Here is a 21,847-nt window from a genome sequence, read left to right as displayed (position 1 = left end):
TTTCAAGTGTATGTGAATATTGTGTGTGTGCATGTGTTTGTGTGTGCCCAAGTGTTTGGCATAATGCCCTCAAAATACATCGTAGACCCAGTCAAAACAATGAAAGGCTGTACACAGCGAGATCCTTGACAATGCCGCTAAGGCCCGCCAATGTTTGAAATTTCCCTTTTTACTGCAATGAATCCCTTTGTGTTAAAATATGACTTTCACATTAAGATAGGCATAGGTGCTTTTTGCAAGAGAAGAAATAAGGATATTAATAATAATAATAATAAAAAATAACCTCTATACACATTAAAAAACATGCCTTATATTAGAGCAAATATTATTTAATCTTCTCCAGTATTATCCAAAGTATTGATTCAAATAAAAGCAAATACTCCTGTATTGTTTGTACACCTAGCATTTATACATGTGAGAGCATATTATTATACAAAAATGGATGCCCGCTTTGTCTACATTGAAAAACATTGTCCATAGTGGTCATTTGACCAATTTTTTTGAATGGCTTTTGAAATCTACTACATTGTAGTAATGAGAGATGTCAGTCGTCTGTCAACAGAGTACTGTATTACAGTGCTTGAACAATTTAATTTACTTGGAAAATCCTGCCTCATGTTGCATAGAGGTGTATTTGGCTTTAATTTGGTACAATTCGATTTTCAAGTTTGATGTACTTGTAAGTTCAAAGTGCAAAGTGGCAACTCCACCAGCCAACATTGAAAAAGTGTCATCAGCTATTGCTAGCTCTTTGTCAAGTGCATCCTGCTATTCCCTGCAACAAAAGAATTCAAAGGAATTAATCAATCATTTATTTGAAGTGGACATTTGTATGGTTCTTTTAAAAATTACAGCCAAAAATAAGTGAGGGCATGAATGCATTTGAAAGATGACATTAATCATAGGTGATAGTGCAGTTTAGTGTGAGAAGTTTCTGCAAGGATTTTTTTTTTTTTTTTGGTAAGAAAAAAAAAATAAAGATATTGCATGTGTGGAATGCAAGACATGCTTGTCATTTCAGGTTGTTCTTGTTTACTGCAGGTTGCTACATGCAATGAAAATGCAAGTTCTGTTGAAATGAATGCCCTATACACAGATAGTACATTTGGCCTCACTTTGTGTGTCCTCTTTTCATCCACTTATTTTCTTATTTGGGCATTTCCACGGTAACTCACGTTACATTTTGAACTCAAAATTAGGTTGTTGAGATCAATATTCTTAAAACCTAATTAGTGATATGAGTTACTATATGTGAATGAGTATCATGCACCTCCATCCTACCTCACAGCAACATTACATCCACAGACTCTTATGAGAACTATGAGAAAAAACACTACAAATGTCGGTAACTCACGTTACATAATTTGGACATGCAAAAATTTGGCATGTCTTATATTCAAAAGTTTCCTCAAACAAGAAACAGAGAGACTTTAAAGTCTATTGTGTCAAAGTCATGGACTAACAACATACATCACCGAGTATGGTAAAAATTCAAATTGTCTTACATTCTCCAGGTATCGTCATGTGAAGCGGTAACTCACGTTACGGTAACTCACGTTACAGTTTGTCCACATGATCACAAGACAATTTTTTGTCTTAATAATCCAAAGAAAACTTACCAAGACAACTTTTTTTCACAAACAAACTCCATGAATAAAGAATCTAAATTGATTTGAACATGATCTGACAGTAATTAATCCCATTTTATCCATGAGATTACCAAAAGGCAGGAAACTTTACATTTAGAATACCAACTTGAAGATAAATTTCATTTTTAATTGAGTCGTTTTCCAAGCTTTCATTTGTACTGAGACAAAAATTGTATTCCACAAAATGATATGAAACAGAGTCTATTTCATTAAATTACACTTTTTTCCAGTTAACAAATGCATCAGAAATTGAGGATTTAATTGAGAATTTGATTTGATTGTTTTTTTATTTTACTAGATTTAAATGGATTTCAGGCTATCTAGATAAAACAAGTCATCCATAAACTATTCCATTTAATACACCGAGTCACGAGACTAGAGACCTGTACATGTAGTCTGTGGAGAGTTTAAAGGTTCAGAAATGAAATATTTCAATAAATCTTGTAACTTTTAAACAATGCAATTTATATTCCAATTATTTGATAATTGTTTGAATTACTCAATAATCAATTGTTTGTATGTTTGATTTGTTTACAAATTCTTATACGAAACTGGTACAGAAATTAGACTTGAATTACAGAAACTGCAGATAAATTTTAGTTATCTGCTACCAGTATTGATCAGTTTAATAAAACATGTTCATAAATGTTTTAGCCTTAAAAAACAATGGCTTTGGTCTATGAAATGTCAAGTACCCATTATTTAAATTGTACAATCATGTAAAAAGTATATACCAGTATTTTCTAGAGTAATCAAGCAGACTGAAGCAGTAAATCCCAATGAAAAACATGAATAGTAAATATTTTGTGATCAGGAGGCTAACTATTGATATCACAAAATGTTGATAGTTTTGCTTTAAGGTACATGACTGTCCAGCTCTTAAAGAAAATGTCTGATAATGAGGTTCACATTCAACAAGTTTTTGGTAATAGATCAGCATGTAAAGTAAATTATAGTAAACATGGAAAAGTTTCATTGGATAGGATTTTGCAACAATATAGCTAAAACCTCAGAGTAGATTAGTATAAAACACATAAGCGTGTCAAATTCACAATGTTCAGTTCTCAAAAATCTCAGAAAAAACAGCAGGAAGCGAGCTCCAATCTTAAAATTCTGTTCATACGTGTAAATGTTTCAGCCTCATAAACAATGGCTTTGGTCTATACAGGTACTGTATAAAAACTATGAAATGTCAAATAGTAATCACTTGAATTACAAAAACAAGAACTTTTCAAGAGTAATCATGCAGTGATTATCCCAATCAGGAGGCTATTAATAGTTATCACAAAATTTTGATAATTTGCTGGAACAAGGTCCATGCAGCTTTAGAAGAAATGTCTTTTAACAACTTTCGTAACAGATCAGTATACATGCACTGTAATATTAAATAGTACATATGGAACAGTTTCTTTCAGAAGTTAACATGTGATGAACATGTGTAATTAATATGTCCATTGTACATGTAGACCAGTTGGTTTGGTGATAGAGAGAGACCAAGAGAATAACAATCTACTGGAAATAGAATCTTAATACTTGTTCAGTAATCATGTACTCATTGGTTACTTACAATCACAACCTTCATATCATTTCTTGGTATTAAAGAAAAATCATGTCGGTAACTCACGTTACATTGTGGTAACTCACGTTACATGGTAACTCACGTTACAATTTTAAGACCTCTGTTATGAGAATTTGAAGTAAAGACTATAAGTCCCATCATATTTCTTGGATGTGTGCTGCATAGTTATTTGATAATCCAAAATACCATGTCTCAGTTGGGCATAGTAAAATTGCTAGGTTAAAAAGTTCATGTTTCGGTAACTCACGTTACAGCAGCTTCTCGAGCTATGTAAGAGCACGCTGGTGTCCGAAGTACAGATCTTATATCGAGGTCTCCACTTTATTTTCTGCTAGATTAATATATTTTTGATTTGTAAAACCAAACAAAGTTTGATTTGAGCCTCAAGTATAAAAAATAACCACAAAGAGCAACAAAAATGCATTTTTAGGGATTTTTAGGTAAAAAAATGCTTTCTGGCTTCAAAAGGTATAAAAATGCACAGAAGGGAACTTTTCTTAAAGGTAAAGTTGGTTTCACACACTTCAAACTATGGCCAACAAAGTAAGATTATCAGTTGTCCTGAAATATGCGGGTAAAATTTTGGTGGTCATGTCGCACAACTCACGGAAATGCCCATTTATGTTTGTATATATCTAGCAATGGTAATGGTAATGATGACGATTATGATTATAATAATAACAATAGTTATAATAATAATAATGATAATAGCGATAATAATAATAATAATAGTTATAATAATAATAATAATGATAATAGCAATAACAATAATAATAATTATAATAATAATAATAATAATAATAATAATAATAATAATAATAATAATAATAATAATAATAATAATAATAATAATAATAATAATGATAATGCCCTATGATACCAATACTGACATATAGTGAAAGGGCAAAAAATATAATTCTTTGATTCATTTGGTTGCAGAAAATGAACAGGGCCCGCACTACAGTTGTAGGCACCTTGGAAGGTGAGTGAATACACAATTCTGTCTCAACCAGCCAGTTATGGGTTAAACCATAGCTAATGGTGAGTTTCCACCTTTAAGGCACCTTTGAATGTTTCTATAGATAAATGGCGCTATGTATTAAAACGTGTTTCATCATCACCAGCTGTTTCACCATCATCATCATCACCATCATCACCATCATCACCATCATCACCATCATCATCACCGTCATCACCATCACCATCACCATCATAATCATCACCATCATCATCACCACCACCATCATCACCATCACCATCATCACCATCATCACCATCATCCTCATTATCATCATCACCATCATCACCACCATCACCACCATCATCACCATCACCATCACCATCATCACCATCACCATCATCACCACCATCACCATCACCAACATCATCACCATCACTATCATCATCACCACCATCACCACCATCACCACCATCATCATCACCACCATCACCATCACCACCATCACCACCATCACTATCATCATCACCACCATCACCACCAGCATCATCACCATCATCATCACCATCATCATCACTATCATCATCACCACCATCACCACCACCATCACCATCATCATCACCATCATCACTATCATCATCACCACCATCACCATCATCATCAACTAGCTCTAAAGTGAAAAGAGAAGCAAGTGAAAGAAAAAACAAGACAGACAAAGGGAGAGAAAGAGACAGAAATGATGAGGAGAGAGAGAGAGAGAAGGGGATGAAGATCCAGAGTGAGGGGAGATTGGAGCAAAATTTCTCTAAAACCAGAAACTTTTGTGTGCATGAAACCTTTGCAAATTTCGCAAGGAGCCAAGACTCGCAGAAGCAAAATGCACGCAAATTTTTTTTTTTTTTTTTTGTCTACAATATGCCTTGAATGCTAGTCGCCAATCAGCAAAAGTTTTATGCCACTGAAAAGGCCATCGGCTCCAAATTCGCGAAAGTTTCATGCCACGAAACATTTCTGGTTTTTATGGTATCATATTCATCCTCGCAGCTAGCTACCTGGTCTGTGGTATATTGATGGGTTCCGAGGCCGCGTCCTCGAGGGCGGTCTTCACCTTCTGGTTCAGCACCTCCTGGATGATGGCGTTGGTGCTGTTGATGCGGTCCGCGTCGCGCCCCTTCTCCTCCATCAGCCGCGTGATCAGCTCTGAGTTCTCCTTCTTCAGCTTGAAGAGCGCCTCGTCGTTCTTGCTGCACAGCAGCGTCATGTTCTGCAGCTCATCCCGCAGATCCTGTCCGACAAATTTGCGTCACAACGAAAATTCACGGTGAAACTTCACCCCATGCTCAAGTCAACTTCAACAAGAAATATCACTGAAGGCGACAAATACTCCACCTAACATCTCAGCACTAGTGCACTGCTGAGAACAATAAAGAACTAAAGGAGTCAGCTCAATCTAAAATATCTTTGCATGATTTTTATAAAAAGTATGCTTTTAATATGGCAATACATTGTTTGACATTGAAGAAACATGTGCTTTGCACATCTAAAAATTATACAAGTCACATGTGCCAAATCTCAAGTCAAATGCTCAAAACCTGAGTCAGCTCTATCCACAACATTGTTTCAATTTTATTAACAAATGCTGCTACCACTGCAATATCTTGCCCAACATAGACATGAAATATGGCTAGAACAGCAGCATATTACTGTGAACATGTGTGTCAACTTTACAATCAATTGCTCAAATATTGGAAAAGTAGTTTGATCTGCAACACTTGCAACAGACTAACAAACCACACACCACAAACCACACACTGATTCCTTCTACTTCTTTTTTAACTCAATATGGTCACAAAGACTGATGAGTCTCTATGTTTTGTTTCTGTTTTCTGTTGTCGTTTTTTTACCCATATGACTGATTTATCTTCTTGCGTACCTCGTTTGTTTTCCTCAGCTCTAACACAGCTGTCTCCAGATTCCTGATTTCGTCCTCATAGGCCCCTACTCTGATTAATGCTTCATTTAAGCTGAAAAGGAAGGGGGGAAAAAACAACATCAAACATGCACACACAATGAACAGAAGAAAACAAAACTGATGTTGGTTACACACATAGAAGCATCAAAACAATAATACCCAGTCTAATAGCATGTCAGCAACATCTATCAGTTTCTATGGCCAGACTCTCTAGAAGCAGCAGAGTGAAAGACATCATCAGATTTTTTTTCCTCCTTATTTCTATGTTTAAAGGGGATATTCTCCCCCCCCCCCCGAAAAAAAAAAAAAATGAAATAATGATAACAATAACATGTGGATTCAGAGATTGCACAAAATATCAGAGACATGTTTAAGGAAGGTTATATGAAATTAAATTTTTACAAAAATTCATCTTTTAGGACAATAAGAGCACTTGACCCAGAAATTCTAGCTCCTTCAAGAAGGCATGGAGTTATGGAGAATACTGTTTGCATATAGTATGAAACATACCTCAGTTACAGGTCAAGGAAATGAGTACTCTTCAAAGGAAATAAGGATTTTTGATGTTTCTTTAATATTTTTCTTTATATCATTTTATACATATAATGTATTTCCTGTTGCATCATCTGAATATCATTCTATTGCTTTAACATCACAAATTATTAAATTCATTCTAGAGAAGGCGGCATGTAGAACTAAACAAAAATGTATCAAAAATTTGCAACTTTTAAAGGGATTATCTGATTTTCCTCAAAGCTTCCCTAACCTCTTATTCTCTGGATCCATCATATCCTGTTTAAGCCACACTAACCCCCCCCCCCCCCCCCCCCCCCCCCCCAGCCTCTCTACACCCCCTCCATAGACACCCTAACCCTAACCTGTTGGTCTGTTTTTTGTTTCTGCAACTTACCTCTCTTCACATTTGGATAGCTCGGTTTCTTTAATCTTGAGTTGATTGGTTAGATCCATTAGCTGCTGAACATTCTGCAGTGAGGAATATGAATTTAACAATAACAAAGAAATTACAGGGTGACCCTTAACAGTGGAGGTAATCAGCAAAAAAAAAGTTTCAAGTCAGTCAATATTGAGAGAAAAAAAAATAAAAATGAACAATGAAACCAAAAACAATTAAAAAGAGAAGGGGAATGGCCAGAGAAAATAACATATAATATAATGTGATATAACACAATACTATATAATATAATATAACACGATGTATAATATGATATAATATAATTTGATATAATATAATGTAATGTAATGTAATGTAATGTAATGTAATGTAATGTAATGTAATGTAATGTAATGTAATGTAATGTAATGTAATGTAATGTAATGTAATATAATATAATATAATATAATATAATATAATATAATATAATATAATATAATATGATATAATATAAAACTTTTGGCTTTGCAACATTTGTCATCACCATGCCTACAATTGTATGTACCAATTTATAGTTTACCACATTTCCTCTCTGACTTTCATTTACCCTGTAAACCCAATGTTGACAAAATTTGATAAGATCAAGTCAGATTTAACGTACCATACAGGATTTGGTCTTTGATGCACTAGCAAGCACAAAAAAAAATAAATAAATAAAAATAAAATATCAGAAATTGACTTTAACCTTTAACCTTTTATCAAGTACTGTAAAATGGAAATATAGGTGGTGTGGAAATTTTCTTGCATTTCACGCAACCACAAGCTAGTACAAAAATAAAACCAGAGAAAAATTGTTGCATGCCATGTATGTTCCACTATTTAATGTCCTGCTTCCGCAGAACTACATACATGTGATATTCATCTTATCTCGCTCAGAGCGAAAAAAAATTACTCTTAAAATATCCACTTTCACAGAAGTCTAGGGGCCCATAACATAGAAACACCGGTAATTAGCAAAACAAAACAAAAATTCATCTTGAAAGGGTTTTACTTTCACACAATTCTTTTCTCCAAATCATTTTGTAAATTACTCTGTTTACCTGATTTTGAGTTGAAGAGCTTTAATTGAACAGAAAAGAAAAAACAGCTACAGATTTGCAATCTCTTCATTTATTTTTTCTATCACTTTCATGTTTACCTAATGTATTACACCAGGTACAACTTTTGATATCGTCGGGTGAAAATGATTATAAGGGCTTAAAGATGATATAAAGTTTTGGTACCTCAAAAGTTTCCCTGAGTTTCCTTGTCTTAGTTTGTGTTTCAGGTTAAAGTACCTTTCATATAACTAACACTGTGAGACTTACTCGCCCCAAAGTGCTCTCATGTCTTAGTAATCATGCAATAATGGTTTCGTACAATACGTGTATATTGATTGTCGTGGTACCGCGTCGAGTCAAACTAACGGCTCGTTCGAATTTTTCAGAGCCCGCTCTGCTCTGGTACGAAACCATTATTGCATGATTACTAAGACATGAGAGCACTTTGGGGCGAGTAAGTCTCACAGTGTTAGTTATATGAAAGGTACTTTAACCTGAAACACAAACTAAGACAAGGAAACTCAGGGAAACTTTTGAGGTACCAAAACTTTATATTATCTTTAAAGGTGCCTCTAACACTGCAGCTTTGGTGGCGACTCAACACCCACATCATTCTCAACCGACGATATGAAAAGTTTTATCACAGCATGTGTTAACTCCATTCTATTGAATTTGAGATATTTGCAATTAAACCTGCTAGAAACAAAGAAAATATTAAGAAATTGAAGGATATTCTAATCGTACCTTCAGGAATGTGCCTTGTTATAAATGCAAAAAGCACTGAGGTATCACTGGAAAGGTTTTATCTTGCTCTACCTGATGGTGGACTTACTTCAAAATGTCTAAAAATGGCACTTAAACCATTTTGCAATTAAACTCTTCATTAGTATCCGTATACTTTGTACAGTATGCCCCCTCCCACCCACCAAAAAAAATGCAATTGGACTTCCACATTGACAACTTTAAAAATGACTGAACAATCTGAATGCTACTTCATGGAATGAAACTATAGCTTCTTACCTACATTTTGCAGAAAATCCCATTCAATTTGGTTAAGAGGTCACAGAGAAATGTGGATCATTGTAAAGCATGTCATGGGTCCGTTTCTCCCAAGTTTCATCACTTGGATGCTCTAGGATGCTCAAACTTGGAGGGAAGGGATTCCTGACATGCTTTACAGAGATCCTCATTTCTCTTTGATCACTGAAGCAAATTGGATACTTTTTTTAAAATGTTGATATTAAATAAGTTATAGCTTCATACCTTGAAATCGCATCTGGACTGATTCATTATTTTTTAAAGGTATCACTGCAGAAAGTGAGATTGTACTTTTTTTTGGGGGGGGGGAGGGACATGCAATATACATATTCACACACAAACTACAAGAACTATACTTTACATTTGCGCATCAGTGAAGGATTTGTGATGCATACTGAGTACTAAGTAATCTGGACCTTTGTAGGACAGAACAGGAAATCATGACAGATTACTTGCAAAGCCACTCTCAAGTCTACACTGGTAGTTCTGCTGGACTCGCATACACGCACAACATTAATTATCCACAAAACAAAGTCATGATTAAAAAGCAACTGATTACACGTTTTTCCTTTCCTGTTTCGTAGTTCCCACTCGACGAGACCGAGACATTTTAAGTGGTCTCGTTGGCCAGTGGGATTCCCAAAATCTGTTTTTGTTTCTTTTCACTGTACATGCTCTCAAATGCCTAGGAAACACAAACACGAAGTGTTTCGAATCTAAGGATGGCAGATGGCAGTTACTCCAGGGTCCTTATATTTCATTGTCTTCACTTCTGAGTTCCTAAAACTACATGTAGTTTAGGATTCTAAAAGAAAAACAAATATTGACGAGCAATTCAACTTCTGCGCAGTCAATTTTGATGCCCTCACATTTCATGCAATCAATGCATATTATGCCACAGAGATATGGCCCTTCATTCACATTTTTAGGAATTCACTCATCTTGACCAAGTATTGACCTTCACAGGACATATATTCCATTTTAATTCTGTGCAGTATACCAAATAACATTATCATTCAATTTACTCTATATGAAATTTATGGCAAAAGGATGGCATTTTAACTTTATTTTGGTTGCCTTTGACAGTTCAAGCCTATTTTTTTTTCAAACAATTACTTGCTTTAATCATTTCCTATCTCCTCACAGACATTTCTAAAAATGGCATTTTAACCAAAGTTCACTTTAAGTAGAGAATTTTGATCTTGACCTTTGAACTCTCATCACGGTCACATTTATGCAATTAATTGTCCATTTTCTTCTACCTTGTCTACTAAAGTACATCACTCTACTGGACATTAAAGGGATCGTATAGTTTTGGTTGAGACCTAATTTCAGGTTTCTAACATTTTTTGGTGAGATAATGAGAAACCTCGTATGAAATATGAAAGAACATGTAATTTCATGAGGAATTCAACGTTTATTTGATGAATATTGGTTTTGAAATGGCCGAGATATCCAAACCAGAGCGATTCTAATAAAGTGTGGGACCCACATTTTATTACGATCTCTTTGTCTTATACTTTGTTTTGGGATGTTTCTGTCATTCCAAAACCGATTTTCATCAAATAAACTTTGAATTCCTCTTAAAATGGTATGCTCTGTACTATTTCATAAGTGTTTTCTTGGTATCTCGCAAAAAGTAAAAAAGCCCAATTCTCATCTCCACCAATACTGTACCATCCCTTTAAGGGAAGGAGCTCTGGTTGGAAATTACATTCTTTTTCCGTTTGGTTTTTTTTTTCATAAGTACCATGACCTATGACCATGAACTTTAACCTTTCGAGAGGTGCAATATTAAAAAAAAACCAAAGAAAACCAACAACAAATGAATGGAATCATTCAGGCCTGTGATGTTTGTGAGTTGGAAAAAGGGTAATTTAAGCCCTGTTTATACTGCAGTCTTCCTGTGTTTACCCTGTGTTCCTCCCAGACAATCATTCAGCATGGACACAGGATAACATTCCTTATCAAAACACGAGGTAAGGTGCAAGGTATGGTTTATACAATAATACTATGTAAATGAACGTCTTGTGTCTGAGAGCGAAATGTATCCATACATAAAGAAGCCACAAGTACCCAATATGTCACTATACATTTCTATGGTCATGAACCCACTCCCCTTTGGATTTCGTTAAGGATATGGTATACATCACTTCACTACTGCATGCTTGGACTACTGCCAATTTCAAAATGGATTTTCAGTTGACTCATAATGAGTACCGCCCTGTACTGCTGCAGAGCCTTGCAAATGTACAAATGTACAGCTGAAATTTTCGTGGTGGTTTTATTTTCGCGAATTTCGCGAATCGCCTTTGAACCGCGAAAATAACAACACGTGAAAATAACAATGCGCGAATAGCTAAGTTCAGTTAGACCCTCGCAACCGCGAAATTAACAACACGTGAAAATGTCCTCCATGTAGCCATTCGCGAAAATTTCAGCTCTTACAGTAGTATGCAATGATGTAACTGTTAGGAGGGTACGCTTTCGGGGGGGAAGCCATCATATAAAATGTCGATATTCTGTTTGAGATTCATTTCTTATCACTTGCTCTAAAAGGGCTTTTTATACAGGTAGGATGTAATAATAATGATGATAATAATAATAATAATAATAATAATAATAATAATAATAATGATAATAACGATAATAATAATGATAATAATAATAACAATAATAATATAATACTAATAATGATGATGATAATAACAATAATAATAATAATAATAACAATAATAATATGATAATACTAATAATGATGATAATAATAATAATAATGATAATAATAATAATAATGATAATAATATAATAATGCGGCGTATCTATCATTACTGATACTCTCGGCACATGAGAGCCTGTAAGATTCAACACATGCTGTGTACACATGAACAGCTAATAGTACAGCCCTTCAAATCCAATCCATATCCAAAATCACATAAAAATTAACCAAAACTACAATTGAACAAATTATACGATTTGAAGAGAATCTTAAAATGAGAGTATAAAGTTTCCTGACATTGAGTGGGAGAGTAACTAAGAGATCAACAAGAACATTTTGTACATTGTGAGTAGTTGGGCATGCAGTCATTAGTAAGACTTCTGGTTTGCATGCTGCGACCGTTTACCTGACAGGAACTTGGCACAACATCAAGAGGTTCTCCTCATGTTCATGCTTAACGGCTTACACCATGTAAAATGATTTGTACCCAATGTTTGTACCTTGTTCGTCCCATCTTTAGTGCTTTATATCATGATCTTTCATTCTCACAGGGGAAGGGGGTTCAGTGCTCAGTGTACATGACAGGGAACATGATTGCTTATAATATAATCTGATGAAATTTACATTACAAGGCAAACACACAGGGATGTCTGGCCCGCACCTCACAATTTGTGATTATAGTGTTAAACAATTTCGATATAAGTTCATTGACCTTTTGACCTGGCATCTTGAAGTGTTGTACCTGTGGTGTGAGTTTTGTGGTCATAGCTCAAAGCTACAGCGAGTTATTGAATGCATACAATATATTGTGCTTATCAGGGAAAGTTCATTGACATTTTGACCTCTGACCTTGTAAGAATTCACCAACATTCATACTAGAGTGACATCTTTAGGTGATTTGGTGGTAATAACTCAAAGCTAAGGAAAGTTATCAAGAGTAAACCAAAATATCATGTGTACAGTGCTTATCAGGTAAAGTTCATTGACCATTTGACCATTGAACTTGATGGACTTAACCCATATTTCAACTTGTCTAGCATCTTTGGGTTTTCTACCTCTGGTATGAGTTTGGTGGTCATAGTTCAAAGCTGTGGAAAGTCATTGAGAGTACACCACAATACAGTCAGTACAGTGCCTTTCAGGACAAGTTCATTGACACGTTGACCTTTGACCTCATCAGACTTCACCCATGTTCACACTTGACTGGCATTTATAGGTTATATACCTGTAGTGTGAGTTTGGTGGTCATAGCTTAAAGCTGTGGAAAGTTAGAGAAAGTATACATAATTGTTGACAACAACGTCATCATCGATGACTGAAAAAAATGTGCCTATGTCTCGCTTCCGCTATGCGGGTTAGACAATTACAGCACACATACAAACATAAAAATACATACAATATCTATGTATACATATAAGGTGCATAAATAATACACACTAATAGAATATCTATTTCGCCTGCTGAGAACCAGAAGGGCTTTATCGAAGTTTTGGAGGGTAATGAGTTATTGGTATCATTTTGTAGAGCTCAATCTCCTTTACATTATGGTGTCAATTTTAGATTCTTTTCATTTTCAGTAAAATATAAAAAACTAGAAAAGCACTCTAAGAGCGTAGACCTCCGCCAAGCATGCAGCTCATTTCCACCACTGAAGCCTTTGTTACGTCATAAACCATCAGCTGCATGGCGCGCCTCACCCAGCAGAAACTAGAGCACGCACTTTAGTGCGCGCATGCAATCTTGTATACGTGGAGCCTGAACTCCCAAGTTCATTGACCCTACCTGCCAAAATATCAAAAATCCTTCATAAATTCCTCAAAAAAATCTTGGATCACTACCAACAGTTAATCATTTGTTACTTGTGTCATTCTCAACCTTTCCTGCAAGTTTCATCCCAATCCATTAGCTACTTTTTGAGATATTTTGCACACGGACAAACTAACTAACTAACCTAACTAACGAACACACAAACCAACGGTAACGAAAACATAACGTCCTCCCTTGGCGGAGGTAATTAAAACAACAAGGGTGTTATTCTATCCTATATTTGGAACAGTGCCTAAAAATCTACCCAGTTTTGATTAAACAAACTCTTTATTTCATGAAAAATGAGTGTTCCATTTTTATCTACGTTCAAATCTTGGAACGCAAGAGCACCCTTCTGGCTCTCAGCTCGCGATTTGTGCTTACCTCCCCTCTCCTTCGATGCAAGTCTGTCAGCTCTTCATGAATCTTCAGATATTTCTGTTCCAGTTTGTGGTAGTCTGCTGTACCCTTGCCCATGTTTCCACCGACCCCGGGGCTAAGAGGATTTGCAAATATGGAACAAGAAAGTGTGATCGCAGGTTGTGCTAAGTGCACTGCGACATGTGAATGAAATTTTGGACAAGCAATAGGGAGGCATGAGAAATTATGTTACAAGAGGATACCTTGATGATAAATCAATTTACCCAGATTAACATTCCTACATTTGTGCGTAAATCTTGAAGAGAAACTGCACTTAATGTTCTCAGTAAACTGTGCTATATTATGAAGATGAGCCAATCTACAGGAACAGTGCAAGTTCTATCACAACCAGACCTCAAAACAGGAAAGTTGTAAAATGTGGACATGTTCCTGTGTTTCGGTGAAACAGAAAACCTGGTGATACAGTTGTAGTCACAAACGCAAATTCAATGAAGTGATTGTCATCATCTGACGAGTATTCTATCAGCTTGCACACAGACTTCTTCTCCCCTTCCCTTTTTTGAAAGGAATTCAAAATGGTGAAACTGCATCCATTACTGAGCAATTCTCAAGTTGTTATGATTTAACAATGCTGACTCTTCTTGAGGTGTTGAAGATGAGCGCTTAATGGCCAAAGAAATGACACGATCCTACGTCATGTACTCTCCCATGGGAAAATTGTGGGGTGATGACATCATAGCCCCATCTCACGCTACTATATATGACAAATATTTTTCCAAATTTTCATTTTTGCAAATTTAAAAACACATGAAAATATTGACTCTGATGCCAACATGAATGTGACATGCACACATACATTTCTCCATTCAGTACCATTCAGTACTGTAATCCACAATCACGAATCGGTACTCACAAAATTGGAAGCCCCAATTCATGAAAAATTAGACTCTCTAAGTAGAGCTGTATACTGTAAAACGAGGAATTTTTGTGTGCATTTTAATTTCGCGAGAGCCAAGATTTGCAAAATTAAAATTTGTCTGAAAGTTCTTGTCTACACTATATGCATTAAATGTTAGAGGCAACTAACGAAAATTTCACGACGCGAAAAAGCCGTCGGCTTAAATTCGCGAAAATTTCATGCCGCAAAAATATTGTTTTACAGTATGGCATATCGGCATTTCCAAGCTAAAAAGGGTACATTTCAGGGATGAAAGGTTATTTTCTGTTTCGAATATGCATTAACCCCCAATACAATATGACCTTTAAGAATACTTTATTGAGAGATATCTTTGCCGAAATTGCTTCAAATGAGAAATACATTAGAATTTATGCCAAAACAAAAATTCTCAGGGCAAATGCATGTTTTAAAAAAAAAGCTGGACATCTACTAGTATGTATTAACATACAGCTGTATGTAGGTCAAATAATAAATGCATGCTCACTGAAAATTTGTTCTTTTTCAACTGAATGGCTTGATATCGATAAGAAAAGATAACAACAACCCTTAAATTCTATTCAACACTGTGTTTTAAAACCATTTCTAGACTTAGTGATGAACGTACATTATGCACTTGTCAATGTAATGACGCACCCCACTACCCCCGGACATGGGTGCGTCATGGTCATTTTTTGACTGACCACACGGGGTTTTTGACGAACACCACAGTCACTTTTTTGACGGACATAACGCTGCAAGTGACGAACACCACAGTCACTTTTTTGACGGACAACACGTTGAAAGTGACGCACACCTCGGTCACTTTTTTGACGGACATCCTCGGTACATTTGACGCACCCCCGTAAATACTGAAACGATTTTTGCATACGTTTTATTCAAGCAATTTCATTTTCTTTTGGTTCGTACACATAATTTGTAAAAGTTTCGGCAAGTTTCCCTTACCATGTAAGCACCGTATTGTCATTCACCGTACATCACGCTGCTGCTACGATATTCCGTGCAGTAGTATGTATTCTGTGCATGCAATCCATACATGACAATCACATGTAATGTGTGCAGAATGCGCTGTGTGTGCGCGGCCATTGCTAGTGCGGTGGATGCATACTGCTGCAGCGCAGGTAGGTACACACCACGCCACGGCATTCATATTCCCGCTCGAGTACTGCGTAACTACAGCCAAGTCGCGGTACGTAGAGATTCGCACAGCTAACAGCGTCGCGCGCGCGTCTGGCCAGCTGGTCGGGCTATTGATCCCGCGAGCAGAAAATGGCATGCGGCAAGCAGTTCTTCTGCTGCCGTTTCGACAGGAAAGATTGAACTAAGTTGTTACATCGCTGAACAGTCCCTGGTTTGAGATTGAGTATGCATGATTTCATGGGTTTGTTGGAGGGAAAATGTAAGGAGAAAGGGTGGCTTTTAAATTCTTTGCTTGCCAGATTCTGGCAAGCATTTTTTCCTCTTATTCCAAAACGCTTCCCGACTTTGATTTTCACTTGCAGCGGGAAAGCGCTCACTGTAATTTCACTCGCGGTGCGTGTATCCAGCGTGCGAAAATGCGTGTTATTTTCCATAGCCAAGTGACGTACCATGACGCACCCCTCGGTCAAAATTTTGACCGACATTGATGGGATTTTGACGCACCCCTCGGTCAAAAATTTGACGGACAAAGCTGGTAGAATGACGAACACCTGGGTCACAAATTTGACGGACCAAACGAGGAAATGACGCACCCATGTCCGGGGGTAGTGGGGTGAGTCATTACATTGACAAGTGCATTATGTGGACTGACAAAAATGTGACGAACAAAAGAACCTAGACACTTCAGGAAAGACAACAAAGAAGAACAGCGCCCTCTAACCTTGGTGGGGGCTTGGCCTGGAGGTCCGCATTCTCCTGCTGTAGGCGCTCCACCTGCACTTGGAGCTGGAGATTCTGTGCCCGGGATGCCTCAATCTGATTGGCTAGCTTCACATCTGGAGCAGACATAGATACAGACACAGACACTGAGATTAATTAGGGTCTTAAGTTTGTTCTTCTGAAAATTTGTTATTCAGAAACACACAGATTCCCTACACCTAGATAATTGTTTTATCTGAAAATTAAATAGGTTTCATTAATCCGAACATTTGCACGGCATCATTCCGAAAAAAAAAAAAAAAATTTCTTAATCCGAAAATGAAAAGATGGTGCGCACTAACAAACCTTAGGAATTACAAACTTCATTTTGTTTATGGATTAATGACATTTTACATTACAAACTTTATTTCATTTTTGGATTAATGAAGCTTGTTTAATTTTTGGATCAACAAACCTTCAGAATAAAGTGCCTTCAAAATAAAAAATCTCATTTCATTTTTGAATTAACCAACCTTTGGAATAAGTAAGCTTCTGAATAATGAAATGTAATCAATCAATTCAGGGGAGTGCAGCATCACAACCTCACAGTACTAAGAGCAGTGCTAAAACTGCTGCATCTGTGAGCACACTTATAATTTCAGCTTGCAAGCTTTTTGGGCCGTACCTGTCTAACAAAGGCTTAAAATGCCTGACAAATTAAAAGAACAAACAAAAGGAGGCCAATGTGGACAGATTAAAGTGGTAGGAAGTCATAACAACATTGACAAGGAAATTAAATTACAATTAGGCCTAATCACAAGCATTCAAGTTCCCATGGACTGCATTTGGGAAGGGTGTAAATTATCTCATACGTACATGCTCTTAAGTCAGGAGCGCCACTGTTTGAAATAATAAACCAAGGTATAAATCCATCAGCTCTAAGAGGAAAAGGCAATCACCATGTCTTGAGCTTGGGGGAACAGCAGGCTAACAAGATTCAGGACCAATTGTGTCGCTGTCAAAAACTTGATTATCATTCTATAGTCATAGATCAAGTCATACTACATATAAATATTATAATGTTTATAAAGTGACAGTAATGATGACACTAATGATATTGGTAAACATCCACACTGCATATTGTCATCATAATGTATAAACAATGACAAAAATATTTTAACTTGAGCAGCATCTTTAGGTGATGTACCAGGTAGATTTTCTACCAACAATGCAAATGGTGTGAATTTGGCAGTCTTTCTAAGCAACCAACAACAGTCGCAGTCAACAGTAGAATCCAAATGTTTACTCTTGGAATTCCCAACGTAGACTTTCCATACACAGAGCTAGTGTCTAAAATAAACTGTATGCTGCGCTCTATTCAAGTTATTTAGGCAGCCATAAACATCAGTTTTCAGCACCATCATTAACTCATCAACCAGAGAGCTTAGAGCAGTGCAGCGAATCCAGCGCCAGCGGACCAGTGTTCAGCGTAGCGCAGAGGGAGGAACGAGTTCAGACCGAGGCGAGGGTCTTGCGAAACTGCTTGCGACATAGCACATTGCACTGCCGCACCTCACAAGCACGCAGAAAAGACAGAATTCAGAAGGAAGGGGTTAGAGAGAGGGAGATCTATAAGAATGACTTGTCTTATTTTTGCCCCTTAGGAGAAAATAAATTCACAAATTTCATGTCACAACCTTCACAGCTACTTACGACTTTCGAAGAGCGACTTAAATGGCGCACATTCGCGTGCATTTCGTTTACGAAGGCGCAAATGTATCGTCTTCCTCCAAGAATTAACATTGTCCATGGGAGCCGCCATCTTTCTCTAGAGAGGGAATTGTTTTGGTCTAGCGCCAGCTGTCGTTTCTCTTGCCTTGCCTGTGCATGCAATACGTGCAAAACACACTAGTACTCAACGAGAGTTTTACAATCCGTACGCGTAGTGCTCTTGAGGCGACGTACATTGCCGAAAATAGAACCAAAGAGCAGGCTAGGGATGTGAGTCATAGGCAGGCTTTTTGTTTTCTTCTGACTAAAGTTGGTATTTTTCCATGTTACGGGCAGGAAACATGACGCTTAGCACAGTGAGATTATGAAGACATTCCCACAGAAACACGCAAGAAGTGATCTCGACCAGTCACTGATCTCCCCAGCCAGATCTACAAACACTATTAAGAAGTAGAATCTTGCATTCATGAAAATAGAATAAAATAAACAAATGAATAAATAGAATGGTCCTTCGTCTCAAAACAAGACACATCACGACCGTCTCATAGGGCTGAAGTTTTTTTCTGTTTTTTTTTTCAAAAATTGTTTTTTAAAACTACTGAAATTTTTTGTCATTCTCCGTTCCTTTTTATGTTGGTCTTCCATTTTCCACCTTACAAGTGTGAGAGGCCGTTCGACCAAAAAAAAAAAAAAAAAGAATTGCTCCGTTCTTAGCTGCATTTCGTCAGTAAAATCCTTGTGAATTCCTTATTTCAAAGTTTATTCAACTTATTCAATTTGATTTTTCATTTCCATTAAATAAACAGGCAGGCAACATATTAGTAATAATATTTCAAAAACTTAAATCAACAAAATACGTGTGATCATGAGCAACAACATAATTGCATTTTTAAAGATGAGTGTATAGTACAAGGATGTGAATGGAAATGGAGAGTCCAACTAAAAAGCAAAGATTGTACGGTATATGGGACCCTCAGAATGGGACCCTTTTGAAGTATGCCAGTAAAAAAGATATGATGATAATTACAATAAATGATAATCATCCTTTTTCCACTATAACATATAGTTTTGTTACATTCCTGTTGCAGCCACCGCGAGCAATTTGTGCAGAAAATGTGTAGGGGCCTATCTGTAAAATCAAAATTGATGACAATTAAAACCCTTTCTCAGTGGGTTGTTACAATCTCTCCCAATTTTAGTTACGTGAATATTGAAAAACTTTAATATTCCATAATCATCTTTTAATAGTAGGGTCCTATTTTGAGGAAACTTTTTATTTGCACACTGTTCATGAGTGCCTCACGTAACAGAATGCTCATCCTCAAAATAGGACCTTGCATGAGAAAATAATTTGATTATTATCTCTTAAAGCAAACTTGTGAATGTGTGACATATTGTATACGTGAGCCGATTCTTTTATGTTTGTTTCTTTGTTTCTTTTTTTACAGATAAAAGGCGTTATAGAGCTTGTGAATGCTGTTCTTCTTCTTCTCCTTCATTATATACATCATACATGCATTACATACATACTCCACAGTGTGAATCCGAATATTATGAAGAGTTTTATCGCAAAACGAACTAATTCCATATTTCTTGTTATAATTGAGATATTTGCGATTATAGCTGCTAAAATTAAATTACAACGTAATTAGAAAATACAGGATATTTTTAACCATCTAAACATTATGCCTCGTGATTTAATGAGTGTTGGACTTTGAGCGCATTCGCGATTTACCTATATAATACGACCGTGTCCGACGACATGGGCCTTTTTGCCTAAGTCGGACTCATCAATTACGGGCCTTATTTGCCTATAGTGCCAAGCTCGTGGGCTGTATGACTCGTGGGTGTCGGGCTCCTGATGACTGTCAGTGATAGCGTAATAATTGGGGGAAAAAAAGGGGGGGGACATTAGTCCTTGCTTGGCCCCTTTGAACAAATTCTCAATGATCCATGAATATTGATATAGCGCCCTAAATTTTTTGTTTTCAAGATGTTCTGTATATGATCTAGCGATATGTCTTGTTAGATGCGATTTACCTATCGGTCGAAGATTTTTTTTTTTATCCTCCTTCGAGGGACTTTATTTCTTTTCAGATAATATCTAAAAAAAAGTTCACAAAACAAAACATACAGAGAGCAAGATGTAGGAACATAGAAAATAAGGGTACGAACAATATTGATTGTCAGAATCATATCATCACATGAATTTCGATTCCTCTGGTGAAAGTTTACTTGAAATATATCCAAGATACTTCATGAGTGTGATATTACCTCATCATAATTTAATTTCTGCATCCACAGCTAATCAAATATAATTTTCATGATTCAATTTCTGCTCTAATTCATAAAGTTGCCCTTTTTATGAAATCAAGTAGCTTTTTTTAACCAAAAATTTCACATTCATAATGAGCTCTGTTCTTAAAAAAAAAAATCTGTCAATAATGTGTATGATATTATATGCATTCGTTACTTTTGTTGTATAATTGCTAAGTTGTAAGCCTATATACAAACGAAAAATCGTATATTGAGCAACAACTATAAATATCAAATTCAACAACATCAAAGATTTATCTCTTACATTAAATCCTGTTAATATTCTCTCATTCACAGTGATATCAATATGAAAATAAGCGCACATAATATTTTTTCCTAATATAACTTTGTATCTGGGCAATATAACACAACATGTCAAATTGATTCAGCTTCGCTATATACATTTCTTACAAATCATGTCGGACGTAATTTTCCATTTCACTAAATTTTCTTTGAATGGTAAAATTCTATGTAATAACTTAAAACTATATTGCTTTATTTTATTATTAAACAACTTTCCAAACTTGAAATCAAACAACACCTTCCAATCAAATTTTTTAGGTATATGTAATATTTTTGTCGAAAAGCATATCACATGTAACTCATATTTCTTGTCATCCAGCAAGCAACAAATAAAACTGTTTTGTTTTTAAAGCTATATCAAATCAATTATATCTGAAATTATTTTTTATTCTTTATCTATCGGTCGAAGATGTCTCAGTAGCGATAATACTGTTCTCTTTGGTTCATTTTGCACATTTCGAGTGATATTTCTTCTTTTTTATTCTTGCTGTGCCAATAAGTCAAAAACGTGCGCGAATTTCACACACAAACCCATCCTATGTATACAAAGGTAAGCACGCAAATGGTTGGCGGAGGGTTGATCCTTGTATAAATCTATTCTCTTGAAGT

At 36.1% G+C, this 21,847-nt stretch overlaps 1 protein-coding gene across 1 annotated transcript in view; it reads right to left on the bottom strand.

The window, feature by feature from the left end:
- LOC139737185 (autophagy-related protein 16-like) overlaps window positions 1–18,716 on the bottom strand; it is a 33,619-nt gene extending 14,903 nt beyond the window's left edge. The window contains exons 1-6 of the mRNA XM_071647862.1: window positions 18,602–18,716; window positions 16,911–17,025; window positions 14,098–14,209; window positions 7,069–7,142; window positions 6,120–6,210; window positions 5,239–5,471 (exon numbers count right to left, since the gene is read on the bottom strand). Of these exons, the coding sequence (XP_071503963.1) occupies window positions 5,239–5,471; window positions 6,120–6,210; window positions 7,069–7,142; window positions 14,098–14,209; window positions 16,911–17,025; window positions 18,602–18,710 (734 nt within the window). The 5' untranslated portion in view covers window positions 18,711–18,716. The remainder of the gene's footprint in view (window positions 1–5,238; window positions 5,472–6,119; window positions 6,211–7,068; window positions 7,143–14,097; window positions 14,210–16,910; window positions 17,026–18,601) is intronic.
- Between the last annotated feature and the right edge of the window lie 3,131 nt (window positions 18,717–21,847).

The sequence above is a fragment of the Diadema antillarum genome, unplaced genomic scaffold (assembly GCF_040938485.1).
Source record: "Diadema antillarum isolate AM-2024a unplaced genomic scaffold, OU_Dant_1.0 seq00000684_RagTag, whole genome shotgun sequence".
In the NCBI taxonomy this organism is placed as follows: domain Eukaryota; kingdom Metazoa; phylum Echinodermata; class Echinoidea; order Diadematoida; family Diadematidae; genus Diadema; species Diadema antillarum.
The sequence above is the reverse complement of the archived record's forward strand: the minus strand, read 5'-3'. Positions and strand labels throughout refer to the sequence as shown.